Genomic DNA, 23,943 nt, shown 5'->3' with positions numbered 1-23,943 from the left:
CGTGCACGGCTGGTGGGAAGGTCAAATGGAGCAGCTGCTGTGGAAACATCTGGTGCTTCTTCAAAAAGTTAAACACAGAACTACCACACGTCCCAGCAAGTCCACTCCTAGGTAAACACCCAGAAGACCTGAGAGCCGGCACTGCAACTGGCACCTGCACGGCCGTGCCCACAGCAGCGTGTTCACACTACCCACACGGCACAAACAGCCCACATGTCCGTCAACGGACAGAGAAATAAAACGCGACCCGTGCACAGCAGGCAGTGTCACTCAGCCTTTGCAGTGCTGGCATGTGCTACCCTGCAGGCGGACCCCGAACGTGATGCTACGTGGGACCAGATGGACACAGGAGGACGGACGTCGTGCGCATCCCCTCACGCGAGGTACTGGCAGAGGCGCCTCTGAGACAGCGGGCAGGCCTGTGGTGGCGGAGCCGGGGGCGAGGGGCTGGGGAGTGTCTGTAGGTGACGATGAGGGGGTTTTGGGTCACATAATGGGCACGGTTACACTGTACTTAAATTCCACTGAATTGTACACTTACCAACAGTTAAGATGATGTTATTTCCTGTGTATTTGACCAAAGACAGACCAAACCAGCATCAGTAACTGCACAGCTGTCCACATGGAGCAGGCGCGTGGGGAGTGAGGGGACTTGCGACACACTAAAGCCAGCAGCACCGGGCTTCCTGGCGCACGATGGACACACACGTCTCCAGCGCCATTGTGCCCTCCCGGAACCTTCTCACACAGACCGGGCACGTGCAAAGGAAGCCTTTCCTGGCGGCCTCAAAGGAGGAGAGAGTCGCACCTGACACCCTGAGAACCGAGGCATGGCGCAGTGACAAGCCGAGGGGAGGCCGTGCACCCTCCAGCCTCCCGCGGCCCCCCCGGGCCAGGGTGCCACGCGCAGATCTCCGTGGACTCTGCGTTATTTGAATTTGAGGATGAAGAGCAGACCTCTACGACTTATCTTAGAAGAAAGCACACTCGCCAGGCGTTTTTTATTGTCTGACTAACAGGACAAACAGGCAGAGACGTCCCCCAGGCACGACGGTCGTGCTTCGCGGCCGTCTGGTCCTCCGGCTCCTCCGCATTTCCTGTATTTCCTTCTAAAGAGTCTAGACATTTACTCTGATCACAAATGCAATCAAGTGTGAATAAATACACGTGTTATCTTCTAAGACCTCCCCCCACGTTCCGTCGAGTAGACGAGTAGAAAAGGTGCTAAATGGTTCTCCGCAGCCTACTGGCCACAGCTGTCCCGCCTCCGGGTTTAAAACCGGACTGGACTTGATCGTGTGAAGCCCTTCTCTGAAGCGCAGCTCCTCCCGTCACAGAAGTCCTGGGAGAGGGCCTACTGGTACTGCCGACAGTCCCCGAAGGGGGAGGCCGGCAGCTGGGCTGAAGGCAACTGGGAGGGGTCTTCAGCAAACGGGGGACCTGCAGTTGAGAGAGCATGTGAACACCACGTGAACAGTATGCAACGTGAAGGGACACGTCTCTGTAGAGAGCAAATCAGTCAACTCAAAAGAAAAAAAAAGTGCTACACTGGAGCTGCAACCTGGATTTCCCTGCAGAGCTGCCCGGTTCCCGTGAGAGCGCCTCCAGGCGTGCTGACCGCAGGGCGGGTCACCGCCGCGCCGCAGGGGAGAGGGCTCCTGCCGGCAGGGACGCGGGTGCCAGCTGCCGCATCAGCACCGGGTGAATCTCTCACACCTCCCGACACGCGTTTCAGTAGCTCCTTAAAATTATTTTCACAAAGTTTACGAACCTTAGTCACGTTTTAAGAGAACTCAGTAATGCGATTTATACAGCCACGTAAGGAACGGGTCCTGAAATGGGAAGACACCCCCAGCCCCTAGCCTGGGTAGAACTAAGTGTTGTAGTATTTGCTTTCAAAGGATGGGACGGCCTGAGACCTAAGGGAAAAACGTAGCTCTTTGAAAAAAGACTTTCACGGAAATAATCACTCCTTTTTTCTCCAGGGAAACTGAGACAGACTAAAAAATACCTGGGAGGAAGAGAGAGAGAGGGCAGTGGTAAAGAGAGCTCTCTCCAACACTTCATTCCACTGATTCTTTTTTTTTTTTTTTCATTCTGAAAATGCCTGTTCATTACAGAAAGCTTGAGGAGACACTGGGTGAGAAAGATAAACCAAAAATAACCACTGTTATTACCTTTCAGGTAACAGCTGTATCTAATTTTTCTGTTTTAAGAACTTTTTCAGGTAAGTTAATTGGAAAAATATGATTAACTTTTCAAAGATTTTCGCCTCCACGTGGCTTTCTGGAAACACATCTCCTGTCTAGAATAAAAAGCACTTCTTTTAGAGACTCCTTCTGAGGAAGCCCAAAGCAAAGCAAAGAAGGCTGAACCCTGCAAGACCGCGTGACAGTGTTTGTTACAACAACTTCTGAACTTCTGACAACATGGAGCTTTTCTGATGTTTCATGTGAAGTCTTTTACACGAAAGTGTTAAACTAAAAAGCAAAGTAAGAAAGTGGTCATCCTATCACTGCAGGGTCAGGACTGAGAACAGGAGTGGGGCCCGCGGGTCACGGGTCGCCCACGGGACCGAGGAGCAGGCCTCCGAGAGCCGTGCCCGGAAGACGCCGAGCCCCTCGCCCGGTGCCTCAGGGAAGGCAGACCAGCTCGGGCGCCGTGAGCGGCTCCCAGAGCCACGCGACGCCGCGTCGCTGCCAAGCGCCACACCCCATCCTCAGCCAGTCTCACCACTCTGCGTCTCCTTCCCCAAATGCCAGCCCCCCCCCCCCCCCGCGGTCCTCAGCGGCTCTCTGCTTCCTTCCAATGTCAAGGAATATCCCCACTCAGACAACTCAAGTTTTCTAAGTCACGAGAAACTGCGCGTGTGAACCGCCGAGCACATCCCCGACCGCGTGGTGGTCACCGCGGGCCGCTAACCGCCCACGTCACGCCCCCGGCACCAGCCACGAGGAACGGGGCGACACGGCACATCACCAAGTCCTCAAAGACCTCCCGCTCCGGCCCTAAGGGGCCGCCCAAGCACGCGTCTCCTTCCCCAAGGCAGCAGCAGGGCCAGACCGTCTCCCTGTCTGCGAAGGTGTCGGCCTGACCGGCCTCTGCCTCCAGCCGCGACAGCAGCGCCCGCACAGGCGCCGCGACAAGCTGGAGACCGACCGTCATCCGTGCTCCACGTCTGCAAGCACCTTTCTTTTCTTTCTTTTAAAACTTTACTTTTATTTTTTATTTATCGGCTGCGTTGGGTCTTGGTTGCTGCACGTGGGCTTCCTCCAGTTGCGGCGCGCGGGGACTACTCTCTGTTGCAGTGCACAGGCTTCTCGCTGCAGTGGCGTCTCTATTTGTGGCACATGGGCTCAGCAGTTGGGGCCCACGGGCTTAGCTGCTTCATGACACATGGGATCTTCCCAGACCAGGGCTGGAACCCGTGTCCCCTGCACGGGCAGGCGGGTTCTAACCACTGTGCCACCAGGGAAGGCCTGCCAGGACCTGTCTCCAGGCACCTCTAAAATGACCGGCAATTCCTTAGAACGAGCACACGAGATAAAACCTGAGATCTCTCAGGAACGATGGAGAGCAAGGCACCTAACCCAAGTGTGCTGTTCCTGTTCTTAAACACAATTAGCTGCGCCCACGCCCGTGAGACCCTCAGCCTGTTATCACACCCCTCAGGGAGCTGAGCACACGCGTGCGTGACGCAGAGACCTCAAAGCAGCACATTTCAGCAGATGCCAGGAACCCCCCCAAACGCCTGAGCCACGGTATCAGACGGAAAGACAACTCACCGTTGGGAAACTGAGCAGAGGCGAATCTTGTCAACAGGATGCCAGCTCCTTCGATGAGAGCTAGGAGAACGCCCCCCATGGCGGCGGACCCTACCATGGCCACTGGTCCGTCTGAGAACATTGAGAACAGAGAGGTTACTTTATCAGAAAGCCAGGTTAATGTAAAATTTAATAAAGGAAAGACCTGTCCACAGGGATCCCTGCGACCCCCCCGCAAACCCCCTCTGTCGTCAAATCCAGCTCGTGGCCGTGTTCATGTACATAAAGCTTCATGGGGACGGCACGCGTGTTCATTCCTGGGTTGTGCAGGCGGCGCTCCTGCTGTGGCCTCACAGGCACCACCCAGCCCTGCACAGAAGAGGCGCTGACCCCTGGGCCCACCCGCTAAGCCCGAGGGACCTCTGGGCGGCTCTCTGTCCCAGGACCCAGCAGGCAGCTCTAGGCGCTTCACGCAGCGCGACGCTGTGTGGCAGGTACGGTGCTGAATCCCAGAGGCTGAGGGGGAAGCCGCCTCGCCACACAGCCAGCACGCGGCAGGACGAGACCCTGAACCGCTCCTGACCACGGTGAGTGCTGGCCAGAGCCGCCGGCTCGCTCACCCTCAACATTCCAAGTAAAGAGACCCTTTCACGTCCCCCCCATCACCGCACCCACTCACGCGCCACCGCGTACGCAGCGCCTGGTGCCTCGGCTGCAGGTCGGGGTCAGCGCGCCTGCGACCACTTACTCCTTGCTGCCAGGATGGCTCCCGTCAAGGCGCCACTCGTGATGGAATTCCAGGGGTCTTCTTTCCCTCTGACTTGAACCATACTGCAGTCTATCATGGAAAACAGACCTCCCCAGACTGCAAAGCTACCTATTTTATTTAAAAACAAAACAAATTTCATTTTTCTAACCTTAGATTTTAAATGTTATCGTCAAAAACAAGCTTAAGTGACAACACTCACTATATTCTTAAAACTGTCGTCCTAAACAAACACACGCAAACACGTTTGAATAAGCACTGAACACGTGTCAGAATACCTGTCTTCTTAATAAAGACAAGTATTGGGCTGTGTTACAACCGTGGGGACACATCAGCAATGGCCCAGGGCCTAAAAGAATCGGGCTAAACGCACTCAAACCCCCTTTCAGAAGGGTGTATCTCTGTTTAAAAAGCACCCTCCTTCCTTCTTCTCTCTTCCTAAAGCTTCCCCTTACCTCTACTTTCCTTTTCTTCTGCACCTGCTCTGTGAAGATGACCAGCGGGAACACACAGGCAGCCGGCTCTGCCGGGTGCACTGCAGGTGAAAGCCGACACCCGTGCGGGGCGAAAGGGTGAGGCGAGCAGACAGACCCACGGGACCTCGAGGGACTGGAATTACCTCTCCTCTCTCCTTCTACCCTTCACTCCTCAAGCATGAAACGAAACGCAACCCTAAATCAGAGTAGTTTGCACTTAAACTCTTCCTAGACACGGTGACTATTTCGTACAATAAAAAACACCCACACACGTGTGTAAGTACACACAAAACCTAGAAAGACAACACCAAGATTTTAACTGTCAGCATCTCCGGGTGACAAATGGTAACAGATGATTAACTTCTTTGTGCTCTTATTTTCCACATCTTCTAAGAGGAATACACGCCTTGCACTCTATGAAGAGTTCTCATATTTATTAAGAATAAAGAAAGAAGAAAAACAGCACTGAGGAGCCCTCATCACATCATCCCTGGTCCTCGGAACCCTCACGGCAGCAGGAGCGCTTTAAAAAGGGCAGTGCGCCGGGTTCCGCAAGCGTCCGAGGCCCCTCCCCGCCAGCACCGCCTCCGGCTCTCACCCGCGAGGTCCGCCCAGCAGACACAACCGGCTAAGGCAGCACGAGCTCCTCACTCCTGGTCCAATCTAGACACCCCACACGACACGCAAACGAAGTAGCCTTCCTCCCGCCTCAGGGGTCCTGGGCCCTGCCAGGGAGACGGCGCCCAGACACATCACACTTACCGCACCGACCTCCTCAGACAAGGCTCTCCTACTCCCTCACCAGGGTCTGCAATCTCCCCACCCCAGGAGTGACCGCCCACGGAAGCTACGGCAGCTGACGAGGGTGGGGGCTGAGTCCACGCGGAAGGGTGGCCCGCGTGGGCAGCCATGGCGGGGTGAGGAGGGGTCCCCCGGAAGGACAGCCCCAGGCATGGCGCGTCCGTGTGCCCACGCGGAAGGCCGGCCTGCGACGGGCGCCCTCGCCCACGTGGGGCAGGGCTGGAGTGAGACGCATCCGCGTGAACGCACGTGCAGACGTACAGAAATACGGACACACACGTGTGTGTGCGCACACGTGGCCTGCTCACGTGTGTCTACACACACACACCACGTTCCTGAGAGGGCCTGGGGGCAGCAGCACCCCCCGGCGACGACACACTCGGTGCCCAGACGCTGGCTTCTAAGCACCCGGCTCAGCCAGGAGGAAGCAGGGCTCCTCGGGGAACGCCTGGCTCTGCCCGCGGGCAGGGGAGGCACACGACAAGCCCGGAGCACCTTGTTCCAGAATGCAAGGAAGGGGCCTCCCTGGGGGTCCAGCAGTTAGGACGCCGTGCTTCCACCGCAGGGGCCCGGATTCCATCCCTGGTTAGAGCACTAAGATCCTGCACGCCACGCGGTGCAGCCAAATTAAAAAAAAAAAAAATTGCAAAGAAGGGCTGGAAGAATAATAGGGACGTGCCGAAGCATATCGTATTCCTGCTGTGAAAACATGAAGACCTTTCAGGGCACAACTGGGACTCTTCCACGTCGCCTTTCCCAGTTCATTTGGAAGAGCTCAGCAAACGCTCGCTGAATTAAACTGGAAATGCCATCCCAGGACTTTTTTTTCTGGCTGTGTCAGGCCTTAGGGGTGGCACCCGGGATCTTCGCTGCGACACCTGGGATCCTTCGTTGCGGCACGCGGCTCTTCCTTGCGGCACTGGGCTTCTCTCTAGTTGCGGCACACAAGCTCCACAGGGCACAGGCTCAGTAGCTGCGGCACACGGGCTCTCCAGGGGTGCCTCGCGGACGAAGCAGCCCCGCGGCACGTGGGCTCTTGGTTCCCTGACCCGGGATGGAACCCGCGTCCCCTGCACGGGATGGCGGATTCTTAACCACTGGACCGCCAGGGACGTCCCCATCCCAGTACTTTTAAAACTCAAGACTCCGTAAAGACTCCTCAGTAGTTTCCTTGAAAAGGCTGATCCCCATCCACGTACACCATGACACTCTTCCTCCATTTCACCCTGAATGTTTTTTAAACAAACCTTTATTCTTAGACTAGTTTTACAGTCACAGCAGAGCAGGGAAGACTGCGGTTTCCACGTATCCCACACCCAGTTTCCCTAGCTTCTAAAGCCAGGACCGCGCATCTGTCACAGCTAACGACCCAGCATCCATATGTTATTAACTGACGTCCATATTTAATCCAGACTTCCTTAGCATCTATGTCCTTTTCCTGTTCAAAGACACCTCATCACATTCAGTCGCCGCATCTCCTCAGGCTCTTCTTGGCTGTGACAGTTACCTGACTGCTTTTTTTATTCACTGAAAATGCACGTGACAGAAGCAACCTCTCAAGAAATCTGCTAAAGGCCGTATGACTCCTGCATTTATCGAAGGCTCAGGGTTTGGTGTGTACTTTTTTACTACTACTAATCAGTCTCAAACAACACGGTAACCATTAACACAGAGGAAAATTAGTCCCTTTTACCTTCCGGGGTGTACAATTATTGCAGAGAGAAGAAAAGAAAACACATACCATCGCTCCAGCCCCCAGAGCCTCCATCTCCTCGTCTGGAAGGCGGAGATAAGAGCACGGGCCTCCCGCGCTGCGTGACAGCCGAGGAAAGCACCCTGTGAAGCACCGGGGGAGCCCGCCCAGCACACCGCAGGCACGCCACACGCCACCCACACTGGCTACCATCTTCTCCAGAGAAACACGCTATAAAAAACAGACAAGACTACTTCTTCTGACGCAGAAAATCACTGAGGAACGACTGCAAGTGCTAAGTCCATGTCACGTGCCCCATGTGGCCTCCTGAGCCGGCCTGCGTCCTTGTAAGGGAGCACAAGCTCCCAGCTCTCTTACCCTCCCTCCCCGCAGCTTCCCAATAACCACCCGTGGAGTGGGACGGGCAGAAGCCCCACCTGCGCGCGGACCTCGGCAAATGGCCAAAGCGAGCCCTGCAGGGAGCGCCGGCAGGCTCCCTCGCGCACCCCGAGCCTTCCGCCCACGCCCCCTTCAGCTTCCTGTCACCCCAGAAGCTGTCCCTCCTGACCCTCACACGCCTCGGCTGCAGACACACCGTCTTCCTTCCGGATACGAGGGGACGAGCAAGCCCAACTAAACAAAAACAAAACAACCCTGAGCTTCTGAAGGACAGAGTTTCAAATGGATGCACCAATTCAAGCTCACTTGCCAACGAACTCGTAAGCCAAGAATTCTCAGAGATACTAACGTGTGACAAGCTGTTATTTAGACGGAACTAAATTCGCTAATTGGTACAATCTAAAAAAGAAGGGAAAGAAAACATAGCTTCATCTTAAAAAAAAACGAAACAGGAAAACACTGTCTGGAGTACACACGGAACGTTGTGCTCACCTCCCAGCTGCGGAGCCCTGGTCCTCACAGCCGCCAAGCTCCCTCGCAGCCTGCGGTTCACTCCCTGTGCGGAACCAAGAGGAGCGACCCACGTGCGTCAGGAGCGCCACCCGCCGGCAGCCCGCTGGCGCAGCCCAGGCGGCATCCGCAGCCCGCTCCCGAGGAATGACGACAGGCACCCGCCACCCACTTACCGCGGGAGAGCTGCGAAAACCTTTGATGGCTTGAAAGATCCCACCACCTATGGTTCCCATCGTAAAGGCCCCGCCACAGTCGTCCACGATGCGCCAGGGGCTAAGAACAGAAGAGAGAGAAAAAAGAAATGAGCACGTGTCTCATTTATAAACCATAAAGCCCTCTTTGCTAATGAGCGGTACACGACAGCCTCCAGAGCAGGGCGCGTTGCAGCCGGTAACTCCCGCCCACGACAGACAGACAGAGATGAAGGAGGCTGAGCAGGTCCACACCTGTTCAGCCCCACGGCTCCTACGCTACAGGGAATGGAGCTGGCTTCAGCTCCCCGCCGCTCACAGCACTGTATTCGTGCATTCAGCTATGAGAGCATCTATTCTAAGTCGCGCACTGTGACAGCAAGCTGAAGCATTAGGAAATTACACTATAATCAACGACAGTGATCCGTCGCCTGGGGATCAAGCTAAGCTCTCCAGCTGCGGCAAAATTTAAAGCTGAGACCCAAAGAATAAAGTTTCAACAGGTGAAGAGGACACATTATTTAAATTTTAAAACCTCCTTTTGGGTTTACTGAGTCCAAGTTAGCATCTGGAACTTTAGTTTGTATCAGATCCACTTAACACATTGGCAACCTCTAATATCTGATAATTAGAGCTTAAACTTGTAAACCTGGCTTCCAAATGCAGCACCCTACCTCATGCAGCATGATGACATCTGAATAATCTGATCAGTAGAACAGAACTACTCTTCTAGGAATCCGGCTTATTAAAAAGTCTGTGAATGGGAATCCTCCGGTAGTCCAGTGGTCAAGACTCAGCACTTCCACGGCCGGGGCCCAGGTTCTACCCCTGGTCCGGGAACTAAGATCCCATGAGCCGCAAGGTGCAGCCAAAAGAAAAGTAAAGAGGAAAGAAAAAGGAGAGTCACTACCTTTAAAAGATCTAACCTAAATGATTCTATAACCAGTTAGAACGGAAATGAGCATTTAAAAACTCAGTAAAGAATAGCAGGATTCTGACCAGGGAGCAGCCACAGCACTGCAAGAGGATGTCCCAAACAAAGGCGAGGTGGAAAGAGTTTCCGAACAAAGTCTGGCTAAGTCAGTGTTCCTGCAGGGAAGTGACAGATACACAACGGGAAGGGTGAAGCCCGACTCTAAATGCAAATGCCAGACAAATGCAGGGCAACAGGGAACCAATAACTAACCACAAGATTAAAGGTTACTTATTAAGTACCGACAATGTTTTAGCTGCATTATAAAGCAAATAACCCGATTTTCAAGAAAGCCAGCTTATTTTCTTATGGACTTCCTGAACTTTTAACTTTGCAAAAGGGTATTCCTGACTCTTCTCCATTTTACAGATGAACAGAGGCTCAGAGATTAAGTACCTTGCCCAAGGTCTTACAGGTAATAACTGGTAGAACCAACTTAAATACATAAACTAGTACTCCAAAGCCCCTATATTCTTGCCACTATATCCTACAGACCAAGGGCTTTTGAAAAGAAAACACATGATTAAAAAGTATTAAAGACAATTAAGTACCTATGATGTATTAAAAGGGGCTGGCCTGAAGGAAAGCAATCAGGAAGCTATTGTAAAAGGCATTAAGGATGCCAGGTGAGATGAGAGCAACAGAAAGGCAGAGTTTTGAAAGAATTCAGGCTGTCTAGGGGGTTGGGGCAGGGGTGCAGAGGGAGGAAAAAGATGTTTATAGTTTGATGACTTCGTGAAACAGGGCAGTCCAGATGATCAAAGCAGTTTTGTTGTCCTTTTTATAATTTTTGGCCACACCTTGCAGCGTGCGGGATCCTAGTTCCCGGACCAGGGACTGAACCCGCACCCCCTGCACTGGAAGGCAGAGTCTTAACCACCAGACCACCGGGGAAGTCCCAATCACAGCCGTTTTGAGTACAAAACCAACCAGACAACGGACTGTACTGCTTCTGGACATCACGCACTGAGAAAGCAGAGGGACCACCGAAGGGAACAGCAGATGGAAGTTTATTATTTCCATGACATCTTTAACCCAACAAAGCCCAGCACTCGCTCCTCCTGCCAACCTGGGTCCTGATAGCACAGCCGAGCGCAGGGGGCGGCAGCCGGGCACGTGCCGAGCCCTGCCCGCCCGAGCACCACCCAGGAGGCGGGACCACCACCTTCGGGGAAGGGGCGCTGAGAGCCCCCGGGGGGGCTGAAACAGACCCTCTCCACTGCATCTCGGGGCGGGGACCGAGCGCAGAGCAGGACGCAGGGCTGGCGCGGGCATGCTCGTAGCGGACGCGCAGCCCCGGCCCTTCCCCGCGGCCGGAGGACCCCGGCTCCCGCGCTCCCCGAGCACCCGGGGAACAGGCCTGGCGTCTCGCTCCGGGAGCCCCTCCCCGAGCCCGCCGCCCCTGACGCACGGGGGGCCCAGTCGCCGGGCGGACGGGATGCTCGCGGCCCCAGGGCCGCACCGTGGGCGCCGGGGCTCCCCGCGTCGCCGCAAGGTCACCGGGCGCGGCCCCGCGGTCCCGGCCGACGCGCCGGACGCCCAGGCCCGGGCGCCCACGGCCCCTGGCGCCGCCGAGCCCGCGGCCTGGAGGGGCCTGGCCCCGGGGGCACGGGGGCAGGGGGCGGGCAGGCTCACCAGGGCTCGCGCGCGTACTCCTCCATCTTGGCTCCGCGCTGCCGGGCGAGCGGAGAGGGGCTTGGCCCGGCGGCGGAAGTGATCCCGGCAGCGGGGCGTTAGCGTCTGCGGGGATTGGCTCACCGCTTCCTCCCGCAGCCAATGGGAGCCGGGGATAGGGCTGCGGAGCGGAAGGCGGGGCTCCAGGACGGGGCGGGGCTGCGGGGCGGAAGGCGGGGCTCTGGGCGGATCGGGGCTGCGGCGGGGCGGGGGGCGGGGCTCCAGGACGGGGCGGGGCTGCGGGGCGGAAGGCGGGGCTCTGGGCGGATCGGGGCTGCGGCGGGGCGGGGCTGCGGAGCGGGGGCGGGGCTGCGGAGCGGGGGCGGGGCTCCCAGGTGCCCAGGGGAGCCCATCGCCGCAGCCGCCAGCCGGGGAGGCAAAACTGGCGGCGCCCCGCTAGGGTCCCCAGGCCCCCCGAGCGCCTTTCTGTGCTCCAGCACCTGGCTGTCGCGTGCGCACGAACGCTGCCTCCTCCGTCCCGGTTGCCGAGGCCCCACCGGCTCCCCGGAGCGCCTTTAGAGGCTCGGCCCGAATGTGGTGGACGTTCCGCGCACGTTGGCCAACAGCCGCGGCGCCGGGACCCTGGGGCCCTGGACGCGGGAGACGGCGACGTCGGGGGCCTTGCGGCCCGCCCTCCAGATGGTCGCCAGGACACGAGGGGTGTGTAGCGCAGAGGAGGCGAAAGGCTGGGGACCCGCAGCCCTTTCACCTTGCCTCCAGCAAAACCTCAGTCGTGCGAGAGCTGCTACGGGGTCTCTTCCCCATCCTGAGCTTTTTTTTTTAATTAACTTATTTATTTAGTGGCTGTGTCCGGTCTTTGTTGCTGCGCGCGGGCTTTCTCCAGTTGCAGCAAGTGGGGGCTACTCTTCGTTGTGGTGCGTGGGCTCCTCATTGCCGTGGCTTCTCGTTGCAGAGCCCGGGCTCTAGGCACGCGGGCTTCAGTAGTTACGGCATACGGGCTCAACAGTTGTGGCGCACGGGCTTAGTTGCTCCGCGGCATGTGGGATCTTCTTGGACCAGCCATCAAACCCATGTTCCCTGCATTGGCAGGTAGATTCTTAACCACTGCACCACCTAGGAAGTCCCCATCCTGAACTTTTGAGGTAGACTTTAAGATTTGTATATATTTATTTCCTGGGAAAGTTACTGTAATAAATACTAGGAAACTGCAGGGAAGGGTGGGGGTCCCTCCAAAATCTTGGGGAAAAGGTGAGCAGATAAGCTGAGCCTTCCATGGAACTAAGTGAAGACCCAGTGAAATGTGCCTCATACTGAAAAGAACAGTGCAAACCCGTCCTCTGATTCGGATGCCTGAGTCCAAGAGGACTTCTTCGGAATGTGACTGTGACTAAGAACACTTCTAATCAACTGCCAGGCTGAGGAGAATGTGGGAGGGGGCAACCTGGGACCTGGAAAGAGGAATCCGGCAGCAAGGGTCCCCGTGTGCGTAACATTTCAGTAACTGGAGATTTGCGTTCTCATGAGGTTCTGGTCTCACCAGGACCCAGATGAAATGTCCCATAGCTCTGGCTGCCTCCCTTCACTCTTATTCCGTATCTGTTACGCAGTTATTGCTGACAGTCTGATTGTTACTTGGTTTCTGAATAGATTTTCCTTTAAGACAGAATGCTCACAGGACTTCCCTGGTGGCGCAGGGGCTAAGAATCTGCCTGCCAAAGCAGGGGACACGGGTTCAAGCCCTGGGCCGGGAAGCTCCCACACGCTGCGGAGCAACTAAGCCCGTGAGCCACACCTACTGAAGCCCGCGTGCCTAGAGCCTGTGCTCCGCAGCAAGAGAAGCCACTGCAACGAGAAGCCCGCGCACCACAAGAAAGAGTAGCCCCCACTCGCCACAACTGGAGAAAGCCCACGTGCAGCAATGAAGACTGAACGCAGCCAAAAAATAATAACAAAATTAAATAAATCTTTAAAGAGAGAGAGAGAGAGTGTGTTGGTAACTGTTCCTGTCCACGCGGTGGTTATGCTGGTCTATGCATTGCCTCTTGTGAGCCTGGCCTCTCTGAATCAGATCACCAGGATCAGCGATCACACCGCCTTGCTGAGTTTGCACAGCTGAGGGCCGGACTCTAGGCCGTGGTTACCTGCTCACTTCATCCCCCACCCCCCCACCCCCCCACCTGGCCCGTCACATTGCCGAGGATGAGTGAGGGTGGCGCCGCAGCCAGCTCCAGGTCTGGGGTTCTAGTCTGTGACTGGGGCCTGTTTGGGGTTTTAGCCTGGGGCGGGGGAGGCAGTCTCGTCTCTCTTCTGCCCTCTTTTCCCTCCTTCTGCCCTCCCTTCAGGAAGGTGTGTGTCCTGCCTGTGTGTGGGGCCAGGCCGGTGGCTTGCTTCAGAGACAAGGTCTGCTGCTCCAGAGGCCCTCCCAGCCTCCCCGCGGAGAAGGCCGGCATGGCCGCGTCTGAGCGTGAACGGCCTGCACGCTCGCGGTGCCTGACACCCCGCAGCCCGCTCTGTGTGCGTCATCCTTTTTTTTTATATATTTATTTATTTGGTTGCGCCGGGTCTTAGTTGCAGCTCGCCAGCTCCTCAGTTGCAGCACGTGAGCTTCTTAGTTGTGGCACGCGAACTCTTAGTTGTGGCACGCGTGTGGGATCTAGTTCCCCTACCAGGGATGGAACCCGGGCCCCTACGTTGGGAGCGTGGAGTGTTAACCCCTGCGTCGTCAGGGCAGTCCCTGGTGCACCACCTTATTTGGTGTATTTAATAACTTCATAGCCCTGTGCAGTAGGTTTTTTTCTCGAGGTACTTTTAAGATCCTCATTTTCCACTTCCTGCAGCTCAGAGAGGGTCAATAACTTACTCAAGGTCACAGATCTCAGATTTGAGCCCCTGTCATTTGACGCCAGAGCCCGTGGCCTTATCTGCTACTCTATACCGCCACCCTGTATTCCTGAAAATGTGACTTTCCTGGGGTCCCTCGGCCCAGCTGAGAGCCACCCTAAGCATTAGTTCATTGCTTCTGGCCCCTGTCACAACACGTACCATGTGTTTCGGCTGGAGTTTGGGGTCCCTTTCCCCTCCCCACTCTGGCGCAGCAGTGCTGGGTTTTCTCTGGGGACTGACCCACCTTATAATCCTGAACCCCAGGATGAGTTTGTTTTGGGTGGAAGTGGATTCTGAGCTTAGATGACCGTTGCCCCCGGAGGGTGAATGGGGCTAGGGGAGGCTGTACCCTGGGCTCGGGCCCTGAGTCCTCCGGCCCTGGTGGGTGATGCTCTTGGTGTGTAGGTTTTGCGAGCTGGCACCCGGAGCCTGGGCTGTAGGTGCAAAAGCCTTCAGACAGAGTCACATCAGAAGAGCCAGCTGTTTGAAATCAGGGGACCAAGGCAGAGAAGATACAGGGCTTCTGTGCAGAAACCTTTGCTTAGGAGGCCGTGAGTCCTTTCCTGGACATGTGGAAGCTGTGGTTTTGTTTATTGAGTTTAGAACCCGGGGAAGAGACAACTGCTGAAACCAGGTGGCCCAGGGGCTGAGTGACTCCACTTCGGGAGGAGAAGGAAGAGTCCTTGGGGCCTGGAAAGAGCTGCTTTCAGCTGATGGGGTCGGGAGGTTGGCCAGGGTGGCTCCAGAGATGGTGCCCCTTCTGGGCGGGAGTGAGAGCAAAAGCGGACAGACGTGGGGGGCGGGGGCGAGCCACGTCTGTCCACACGCCCCCTGGAGCCCCCCGGCCAGCCCCAGGTGCCCGCTGGGGGCCGCCTGCCTCCTCCCTACGAAGTTAGTGCGTCTCCCAGGGGCTCCTGGCAGGCGCGTCTTCCTCTCCTGTTTCCCTTTGCCTGTTAGCACAGGTGCTTGTCTTTTCCCTCAATAGATTATACACTGAAGAGAGAATGGGCGCATAGTAATCACTCTCGTGTCTGTCCCCACAGTGCCTGGCAGGTCGGGGCGTCAACACAGCGCCCTTGAGTGGATGAATGATGAGCAGCGGGTGAGAAGATGAGTGTGTGTACACGTGTGTGTGTGTGTGCAGGTGTGCGTGCGTGTGAGTGCGCGTGCGTGTGTGCAGGTGTGCGTGTGCATGCGCATGCGTGTTGAGGGTGGTCTCTCCTGAGCGAGGAGGTGGGACGTGGAGGACAGGACCCAGGCCGGGAGCACACGTGAGCGGTCACGACCTGCAGACGGTGACTGTGTGCACACCGCCCGCCAGGCGTATCGCCCCGTGGGGCTTGCGTGCAACGCTGGTGACCGTCCTCCGAGGTGGCACCAGTGCTGTCCTCATTTTACAGGTGGTGAAGCCGGGTCTCAGAGAAGGCGGTGGCTGGGCCAGAATCCTGTGTCCGGTGAGCAGCGAGCCCAGGACCTAATGGGCCGGCTGCCCGGGAGCCCGAGCTTGAGTGGTGAAACCGGCCTCCCCACTGTGCTCCTCGCGGCCCCTGCCCTTCTCTTCTCAGGTGTTTTGTGAATGCTTTGTCTTTTAATAAGTTATATGAAATTGCTTCTTTATTAACTGGCTTCACTGGTAGACGGTAAGCTCCAGGAAGGCAGGGCCACACTGACTTTCTATCTTTAGTTACATCCCTGCCACGTGGTCAGCCCTCACCAGTGTACGCTGGCTGGCGCACCCACAGGCACCCCGCCTCTGAAAAGAAACAAGCCCGGGCCCCCCCAAGGCCCTCCTTCCCCTTCCCCTCTGCCCTGCCCGCTCTTCTCTGCACTCCAGTCCCGCCAGCCAGCCCCAGCTCCTCCCAGTCTTATCCCGAAGCAGGACTAGCGGGTGGTCAACGCCAGGGCCACGTGTTTCTCCCAGACGATCCCTGGACTCAGCAAGTGCTGATGGGTGACTGTCTCTCTCTGGCTTAGGGTGGAATGATGCCAGGAAAGATGGAAGCCGCTACGCGACGGGTTACACCAGGGCTTCTAGAGGGATTTTGTGGCAGGAGATTGAATGTCCCTGTGCCTCGCAAGGGCAGGGAGATGGATGAGCAGTGAAAGCCCTTTCACAAAACCTGCCAGGACTGTTGCAGTAGGATCTCTCCCTACAGCCCAGAGCTGTATTTCCCTGGATTTATACTTGGTGGAGCCCTGCGGCTCCTCCTCGAAGCCCCCGCGGGAGATGCCCCAGCAGAGGAAGGAGCAGACGAGAGGGAGGGAGGTGGGAACCCTTTCCCCAAGAGCTCGTGGAGGCCGACAGCCCTGTCGGTCCCTGGCTTCTGCCCGTCACCCTTTCTCCCCCAAACGGGCTGCCAGTTTTCCGTCTGGGAACACCGCGAGGACTGGTGTTTTCCCTCTCCCTCAAGAAGCCGCCAGGGCAGCCCGGGCCCTCTGTGGCAGCGGAGAATGGGGGGGGCGGGTGGCTCGGAGCTTCTGGAATCCAGTCTCTTTCCTGGGGCGGTAGAGCCGGGAGTCCCCAGCACACTACCAAATACAGTAGAAAGGACTCCGTGGACCGCGCGCTGACCACACCGCCGTCCGGCCCGGGTGGGGGGCGTCACGTGTGCGCCTGAACAGGCCAGGCCTGGGGCTGGCGGCTCGGGAGGCCCGCGCCCCGTCTGCTTTTCTGCTGCTCCGTGGCTCTCGTCTGCTTCTGCCAGCCTCTGCATTTTTGTATTCTATCTTTTTCTCATTGCGTGGCCCCTTGTCTTTAAAAGGCTAAATGCTCTGTACTAAATTTGGTCACACAGCGCTCCAAGATTCCCTGCGATGTCCTCAAGTTTCAAACAGCTCTGAGAGCGAGGCAGGCCCGCCCCCGCCCGCGGATTGGCTGCTTCTTTCGGGGCCGGGCCGGCGTGGGGCCTTATTGGCCGCGGGCCGGACCAGCCCGTCCACTAGCCCCGGGCTTGGGGAGGCGGCCGCTCCCAGTTCGCACTTGGGCACCTGTGGCGGGCAGCGCAGGGGAGCCGCGGTCCTCGACCCGCTGGGGGTCTGCTCCATCCAGATCGGCTTGCAGCCGTCCCCGCCCGCCAGGATCTCCGCGGCCCCCGCAGGAGCGGCAGCCCACTTTGCCAAGATGTCCAAGGTGGCCAAGTACCGCCGGCAGGTGAGTGAGGACCCCGACATCGACAGCCTGCTGTCCACCCTGTCTCCCGAGGAGATGGAGGAGCTGGAGAAGGAGCTGGACGTGGGGGACCCAGACGCCAGCGTCCCCGTGGGCCTGCGCCAGAGAAACCAGACGGAGAAGCCCTCCTCGGGCGCGTACGACCGGGAAGCCATGCTCAACTTCTGCGAAAAGGAGACCAAGAAACTCATCCAGAGGGAAATGTCCGTGGATGTAAGTGAGGTGGGGACGGGCGGGGGGAGGAGGGAGAGGAGGAAGGGGGAGGAGAAAGAGGAGGGGGAGGGGCGAGACCTGGAGGCCGTGATGAAGATGCTCTTTCCTTAGAAGTGTTCTTGTTGGCAAAGAATGTCGTGTTTCAGAACTGACGGACGTGCCCTGAGCTGGCCATGTGAGCTCCTTACCCCCATCTGCTGTCTCACGACGCAGAGGTGGGATGTGCTGGGGGGACCGGCACCCACACATCACGCCGGGCGCCCCCGGGGTGGTCACCGTCAGGTCGACTCCACCTGGCCCCCCACATTTTCCCTCCCCATCCGCCCCTTCCTCCTGTGAGGAGGGGCAGGGAGAGAGACTGGGCTGGCCGTCTCCTGCCAGCTCCCCCCTGGGGAACAGCTCACTGTCAAGCCCTCTGGGCATCTCGTGGCCTGTGGACCATGTGAGGCGGCTGGTCCGCTGGGCTTCCCAGGGCCGTGGAGACGGGCCAGGGTCTGCGCCTTCACCCACAGCTTCCATCTCCTTCCCTGGGGGGCTGAGGGCTGCACTTTCTGGAGGAGCCTCTTTAGGGAGCAACCCCCCTTTGGGGGTAAGGCCCCTTGCCTGGGGATGAGGCTGTTTTCCAGCCACCAGGTGTTTCGCCACCAGGAGGGGACAGAGGAGGGACAGGGGTGACTGCTGGGGAAGCGTCTGTGCACGTCCAGGATGGGCTTCTGCAAAGCGGCTTTCTGTCTCCCCGGGTTTCTGCTGTGTGATCATAGGTGGGTTTTCTTGGACAGAGTTGCCTGGCCTTGCCGGAGTACGGCTTCATAGATGCCCTTCGTCCGGGCCAGGCGTGTCTGGTGGGGAGACGGGTCCACCTCTCTGTGCGCCGTCAGCTGAAACTCCTGTGAGGTGTCCGCTGGGACGCTAGCCAGGCAGCCCGCCGGGGGGCAGACGCGGCCCCCGAGGGTGAGGAGCAGCGGCAGAGGCGCAGGCAGGGCGAGCTGGGGGGGCTGGTGCCCCGGCGGTGCCCCGGCCCGGGAGGGTTGGGGTCCTTCTGTGACGCACAGATATACCGAATCACGGCGCTGTGCACCCAGAATGAACACAGCGATGGCATTTGAGGTCAATTACACTTCAATTTAAAAACAGCTGGGAGAGTGAGGGGAGCCTGAAGTCTGTCATCCTGTGGGCAAGGTCCAGATGCAGCTCGGATGTGCTGGGAGAGGAGAGGCTGCAGGGACGTGCTGGGGGGCTGCCAGCTGCCGGGACCCACGAGAAGGAAGAGAGACGCTCCCCGGGGCCTGGCGCCTCGGTCAATGCCCCGCTGGACCCCTGCTCCCAGCCCCTGGGCTCTGAGCCCGTGGCTCGAAGGTCCGCGGAGGCGAAAGCCAAGCATGAAACACTCCTGACCCCAAAGCAAGGCGTTCAGCCACAGGGCAGGAGTGGGCCTCACCCTCACAGGCCTCCCTCCCCGCCGGCGGGCCAGCTGGCGCCAGGTGGACACCCGTCTCGCAGGCAGATCCTGGGTCAGGGGACACAGTGACACGTGCGGGGGGACGTCACCCTAGGCCATTCCCTTGGGGAGAGGCTGTCTCCCCCCCCACCGCCTCCCCCAGGCCGGGGGCCCACGCGATGGCTCCTCTCCTGGGTCTTGGGCAGCGTCACCTGTGTCACCTGGCGGCGGCGAGGGTGTGGCCACAAACCCAGGGGACATGGCTTCATCAGCAACCCTTAGCAAAGTGTGAGCCTGCTACCAACTTGGCTTTGAGACACGTGGTCTGAGGACCAGCATCCCTCACTGTGACCTGCCTCAGTCTCCTCGTCCCCACAGTGAGGGCCGGAACCCCCACCTTGTCCATCTGGTCCACCTCCTGGGCTGGCGCCAAGCCGGAGGGACGGATGGAAGCACAGCACTTAGCGAGCTGGGAGGCCATAGATACGGAGTGACGGGCAGCTCCGACGCATCTGCTCGCTGGGTTAAGGAGCCCAGGAGCCAGGGAGCTGGGAGCCGGGCGAAGGCCGGGGCTGGAGTGCTGCTAGGCTGAGCTTGATGGAGGCTGCATCATTCGACTTGATGACAGGGCTGTGAGTGTCCTTTTTAAAGGGTCGTCATCCTTTAGATGTGAATACAAAACGCGTATGGGAAGACAGCTGCTAGGTTTAGGGAATTTGCTTTCAAGCGGGCCGGGAGCAGTGGGCAGCGGATGGATGGCCTGAGACTGTCTGCGGCGGACAGTTGCCGACGTGCTGAAGCTGGCGTGAGTCCCTGCGGTGCTGTTATACTCATCTCTCTGCTTCCGCGTGTGTGTTTGAGATTTTCCATAGTAAAATGTTGGGTTTTTTTTAAATAGACAGAGACCAAGAGTGGAAGGCAGGCCAGCTCGGGTCCTAAGTCCTGGCTCTTCCGGGGCAGGGACCCCAAGGTTCGTACGCAGGCTGTCGTGCTGGGTGGGTCTAGGCTGTGGTGCTGGGTGGGTCTAGGCTGTGGATGGGACCTCGCTCTGCGTCTCCCCCGCCCCCTGTTTCCTCCAGGTCAGCTCCTATCCGTCCTTGGGTCTCAGGCACCCCTTCCTCCAGGGAGTCTTCCCTGATTGCCCCTCCCCCGGCAGGGTCAGGCACGTTGTCTGATCTGAGCACTCCAGCACCACCTGTGCCAACCCCCTTCCCACCCATCCTGTGCTCCTGACTGCTTTCTTGTGCAGCTGGTGTCGTTCTGGAGAACAAATGCTAACTCAGCGTGGTGAGTGGGGGGTCAGGGTGGGCCTGACAGAGCGGAGCCCTGGTTCCCCTCCCTCCCCCTAAAGGGGCAGAGCCCTCGGCCAGTGTGTACCATCCCGGCCCTCCCGCCGGGTGGAAGATGGCCCCGCAGGTGTGTAGCCAAGTGTTCAGTGAAACCCTCGTCCCGGCTCACGTTTCAGGAACCGGATCCCAGCGGGTCAGCCGCGTGTTCTCTTTCCTTCCCAAGTGGGAAAGAAGACCTCCCGCCCGCCTCCCCGGTCCTTCTCCCTGGCATACCAGGGACTGGAATTAGCACCTGTGCTCAGCCAGGAGCAGGGGCAGTTTGGCCAGGGCAGGGGAAGCTCTTTTGGGTTCTCCCTTGGGGTAAACTCCAGAACCAAACAGAAGCACCCCCAGAGCCAGTAGCTGCTGGGCCCAAGCCCCTCTGGCCCCTGCCCCCGCAGCCTCAGGAGCCCCCACCTCCAGACCCGCTCCCGGCCCAGCGTCCGTGGTATCCCCACGGGGACGAGGACACGGAAGAGCCCGGCGGCACCAGCCGTCCGAGTGCCCTTTGCTGAGCGCGCTGGGCGCACAGCTCCTTGCTTAAGGAGACTAATCCCGACTGGTACACGACCAAAATAGCCCTGGAGGCCGGGCGGAAGGGGCAGGAGAGGTGATGGGGAGGCACCAGCAGTGGCCAGGCAAGCTCAGACGCTCACCCTGGACCTGAAAGCTGCCTCCGCCCGTCCGGGGTGGGAGAACGCAGCAGACCGTTTCTTAACCTGGGTGGTGGGATCCCCGTGTGTTTCTCTTAATTACTGTTCCTCCTCATATATCGTTTCTCCTGTCTGCATCGAATATTCAATTTAGCGCATGTTGAGCACGTGAAGCTCCTGCTGGCACCCTCGGGCGGCCCCTGGCGCCTGGCTCCTCCCCAGCAGGGCGGCGGGGACGCAGCCTGGCCGGATGGGACGGGAGGGGGGGGCGGCACCACGGAGACCCGAACTCCGAAAAGCGCGGCAGTGCTGGGGGAGGCGGGCGGGCAGGGCTGGGGGGAGCATGCCACCGCCCGAGGGCAGGTGCTGCCGGCATCAGGCAGGCTGGGGGCTCGGGGTCCCCAGGCAGAGGCGGGAAGGGGCCCCTCCGAGCAGGCACCCAGGGCGGGGCCGGAGCCCGCACCCGCCGTCTGCCCCCCAGCCCCCCCCCCCCCGAGAGACTGCAGCATCCCCCGGGGCACTCGGAAGGCGGGGGTCCGGGGTCCGGGGTGCTGTGCTCGGAGCCGCGGGGCAGCAGCAGAGCACAGCTGGGGGTGGGGTGGGTGGGCACCGGACGCCTGCCACGTCGGGAAAACAGGAGCAGCCTTTCCAGACCAGCCTGAGCTCGTTTCCCGGACCTCTCCGGGCCTGACCGGCGAAGGAAGGGGGGTCCGGACGCGGGGTCTGTCCGCTCAGGGCCTGCGGGCCCCGGGCACGGAGGTGGGGGGCGCCCTGGGGTCGGGAGCCCGCGGGGCGCGGGTGTGACCCTGCTCCCTTCCGAGCTAGAGGACCCGGCGCGTCCCCTCGGGAAGCCAGCCGCTCACGGTGCGGAGGAGCTTCCGGGCCAAAGGCCTCGTTTCTGTGGCTCCGTGAGTCGACCACGCTCCCTGCCGGGAGGATTTGGAGGGCTGTGTGAGCTTAGAGCGGACCGGGTGCTGCGAGCGGCGCGGAGCACGTCCCCTCCTCCCCCTGCATCCCGCAGGCTTCCTGCCCGGGTGGGCATCACATCAGCCTTTCTCTTCATCTCGCGTGAGGTGAAAACGTACTGCCAGGGGGAGGGAGGGGCTGCCAGGCGGGGGGAGCGGCCCGGCCAGCCGCCCAGTGAGGAGCCGGCGGCTGTTTAATGACTTCCTGCCCCACCCCCACCCCGTGGCCTGGCGTCTTTGAGCCTCCGCCTGGTTGCTTTACCCCCGGCTCAGGGCTGAGGCGCAGGGCCGGACGGGGCGGGGAACGGAGAGGGGGGCGTGTTCGGGCCTCTGAAGCCTCCTTGTCTCTGGGGTCCACGGCAGAGAGGACCCGCCGGTCGTCAGGACATGTTTACAGACAGCTGGGGGCGGCACGGCCTCCTGTCCTGCACCCTCCCCCTCCCACCCCCTCCTGCCTCCCCCAGGAGCGTCCGCGGCCCCTTCAGGCTGTGCTGTCCGTGCCGGCAGGACCCGCCCTGCCCTGAAAGGTGGAAAATCCCAGGCGCAGAAGGTGGCGCGTGTGGAGGTCGGCACAGGGTGTCCGTAGGCAGCCGGACCCGGGTTCAGACCCTCCCCTGTATGCCCGCCATAGGGCAGCTGTGAGGTGTCGGCAAGACAGCGTATGACCAGCTGTCTTGGTGGGGAGACTCCTACCAGGGGTCAGGGAGACCCTGCCCTGGGGTGGACTCGGATTAGCAAACTCAAGGCCTGCAGTGCACGCAGGTGTAGCCTGTCAGAGGGCGGGCCAGGCCCCGTAACTGGAGCAGGAGATTGGGGGAGGGGGGCGGGGGTGAAGCCAGGAGTAGGGTGAAAGAGGGCAGGTTCAGGTGATGTGGGGGTTCAGGTGATGTGGGGAAGGATTCAGGTGATGTGGGGCAGGTTCCAGTGATGTGGGGAGGGGTTCAGGTGATGTGGGGCAGGTTCAGGTGATGTGGGGCTGTAGGGGCAGCAGTGGGGGCTTGGAGTTGTATTCCAAGTGGGGTGGGACGGTGTCGGAGGGTTTTGAGCCGGGGAGAGATGTTATCTGATCTCCATTTTCAAAAGGAAGTGTCCACACTGCTATATTTAAAATAAAATGCCTTTCCATGAAAAATAGGATAAAATAACAGGGTCCGTCGCCCTGCCAGCGGTGGGGTACACAGGGGGCAGGTGGGCAGGACTGGAGGAGGAGGGTCTGGCAAGAGCTCAAGGATGGTTCGGAGAGACAGGGTCAAATTCGGGAAACGCCGGCTGACGTTCTGGGGGAGAGAGAGGAGTGGGGTAACCGGTCGTGCCTGAGCCACGGGCATGTCACGTCAGGTGCTGTTTGCTGACGTGAGGAGGGGGTCTGAGGTGATGAAGGGTGCTTGTGGAGCTTAGCAGCCCCCGAGGGGGCGCAGGGGCGCGTCTGGAGCTCAGTGGGGAGATGGGGTTTGGGAGCCGTGAGTGTAGAGGTGGTGCTGAGAACCCTGAGTCCCGGCGAAGAGCCGGGGTGAGGACCATGTCTCCGTCCCTCCAACGCTTCCTGCTGGAGGGGGAGGAGGGCAGAGGCTCAGAGCTGGTTCTCAGAGGCAGGAGAAAGGGCCTCGCCCCTTGGGGAATGCCCCCCCAACCCCCGCAGGTCTGTTCCTGCTGAGGACCCGCTAAGATGAGACTGGAGGAGGATGGGGGCGTCACAGATGGAGGACACAGACACCTCTCTCTGTTTTGTCTGCATTTTGTTCTAACCGGAAGCAAAGACGTAGAGTGGCAGCTGGAGGTAAACATGGATCACGGGAGGATTTGTTTAAAAGATGGGCTACGACAGCGTGTTCTGTGCTGCTGGGGAGGGTGGGTAGAGAAGGAGACCTTGACCTTGATGGCGGGGGCGCACTGCGGAGGGAGTCACCTCCCACACGGGGGGTGGGGGGCACGGATGCGTCGTGGGGGATGGCACGTGGGGGGCGGGGAAGGTGAGCTTGGCCTCTCGCGTGTGGCCAGGTGCCTGTGCTGCTCTGGAAGGACAGGGACAGCCAAGCAGGGGTGGACTGAAGGGCAGGAGCTGGGAGGCTGCGGTCAGAGGTCA

At 59.2% G+C, this 23,943-nt stretch overlaps 2 protein-coding genes across 2 annotated transcripts in view; one reads left to right on the top strand and one right to left on the bottom strand.

Moving 5' to 3' along the window:
- Positions 1-953: 953 nt before the first annotated feature.
- On the bottom strand, positions 954-11,273 carry TIMM17A (translocase of inner mitochondrial membrane 17A). The gene is made up of 6 exons (XM_057729773.1): positions 11,212-11,273; positions 8,586-8,685; positions 8,392-8,455; positions 4,513-4,641; positions 3,786-3,896; positions 954-1,440 (listed from the first exon to the last, which is right to left on the bottom strand). Exons 1-6 carry the CDS (start codon positions 11,235-11,237, stop codon positions 1,355-1,357), a joined length of 516 nt encoding a protein of 171 aa, XP_057585756.1. The 5' UTR covers positions 11,238-11,273; the 3' UTR covers positions 954-1,354.
- A 5,777-nt stretch (positions 11,274-17,050) lies between these two features.
- Positions 17,051-23,943, top strand: part of LMOD1 (leiomodin 1) — a 28,808-nt gene continuing 21,915 nt past the window's right edge. The window contains exon 1 of the mRNA XM_057728185.1: positions 17,051-17,476. Coding sequence (XP_057584168.1) covers positions 17,216-17,476 — 261 coding nt within the window. The 5' untranslated portion in view covers positions 17,051-17,215. The remainder of the gene's footprint in view (positions 17,477-23,943) is intronic.

Source organism: Hippopotamus amphibius, chromosome 3, assembly GCF_030028045.1.
Source record: "Hippopotamus amphibius kiboko isolate mHipAmp2 chromosome 3, mHipAmp2.hap2, whole genome shotgun sequence".
Taxonomy (NCBI): Eukaryota; Metazoa; Chordata; class Mammalia; order Artiodactyla; family Hippopotamidae; genus Hippopotamus; species Hippopotamus amphibius.
The sequence above is the reverse complement of the archived record's forward strand: the minus strand, read 5'-3'. Positions and strand labels throughout refer to the sequence as shown.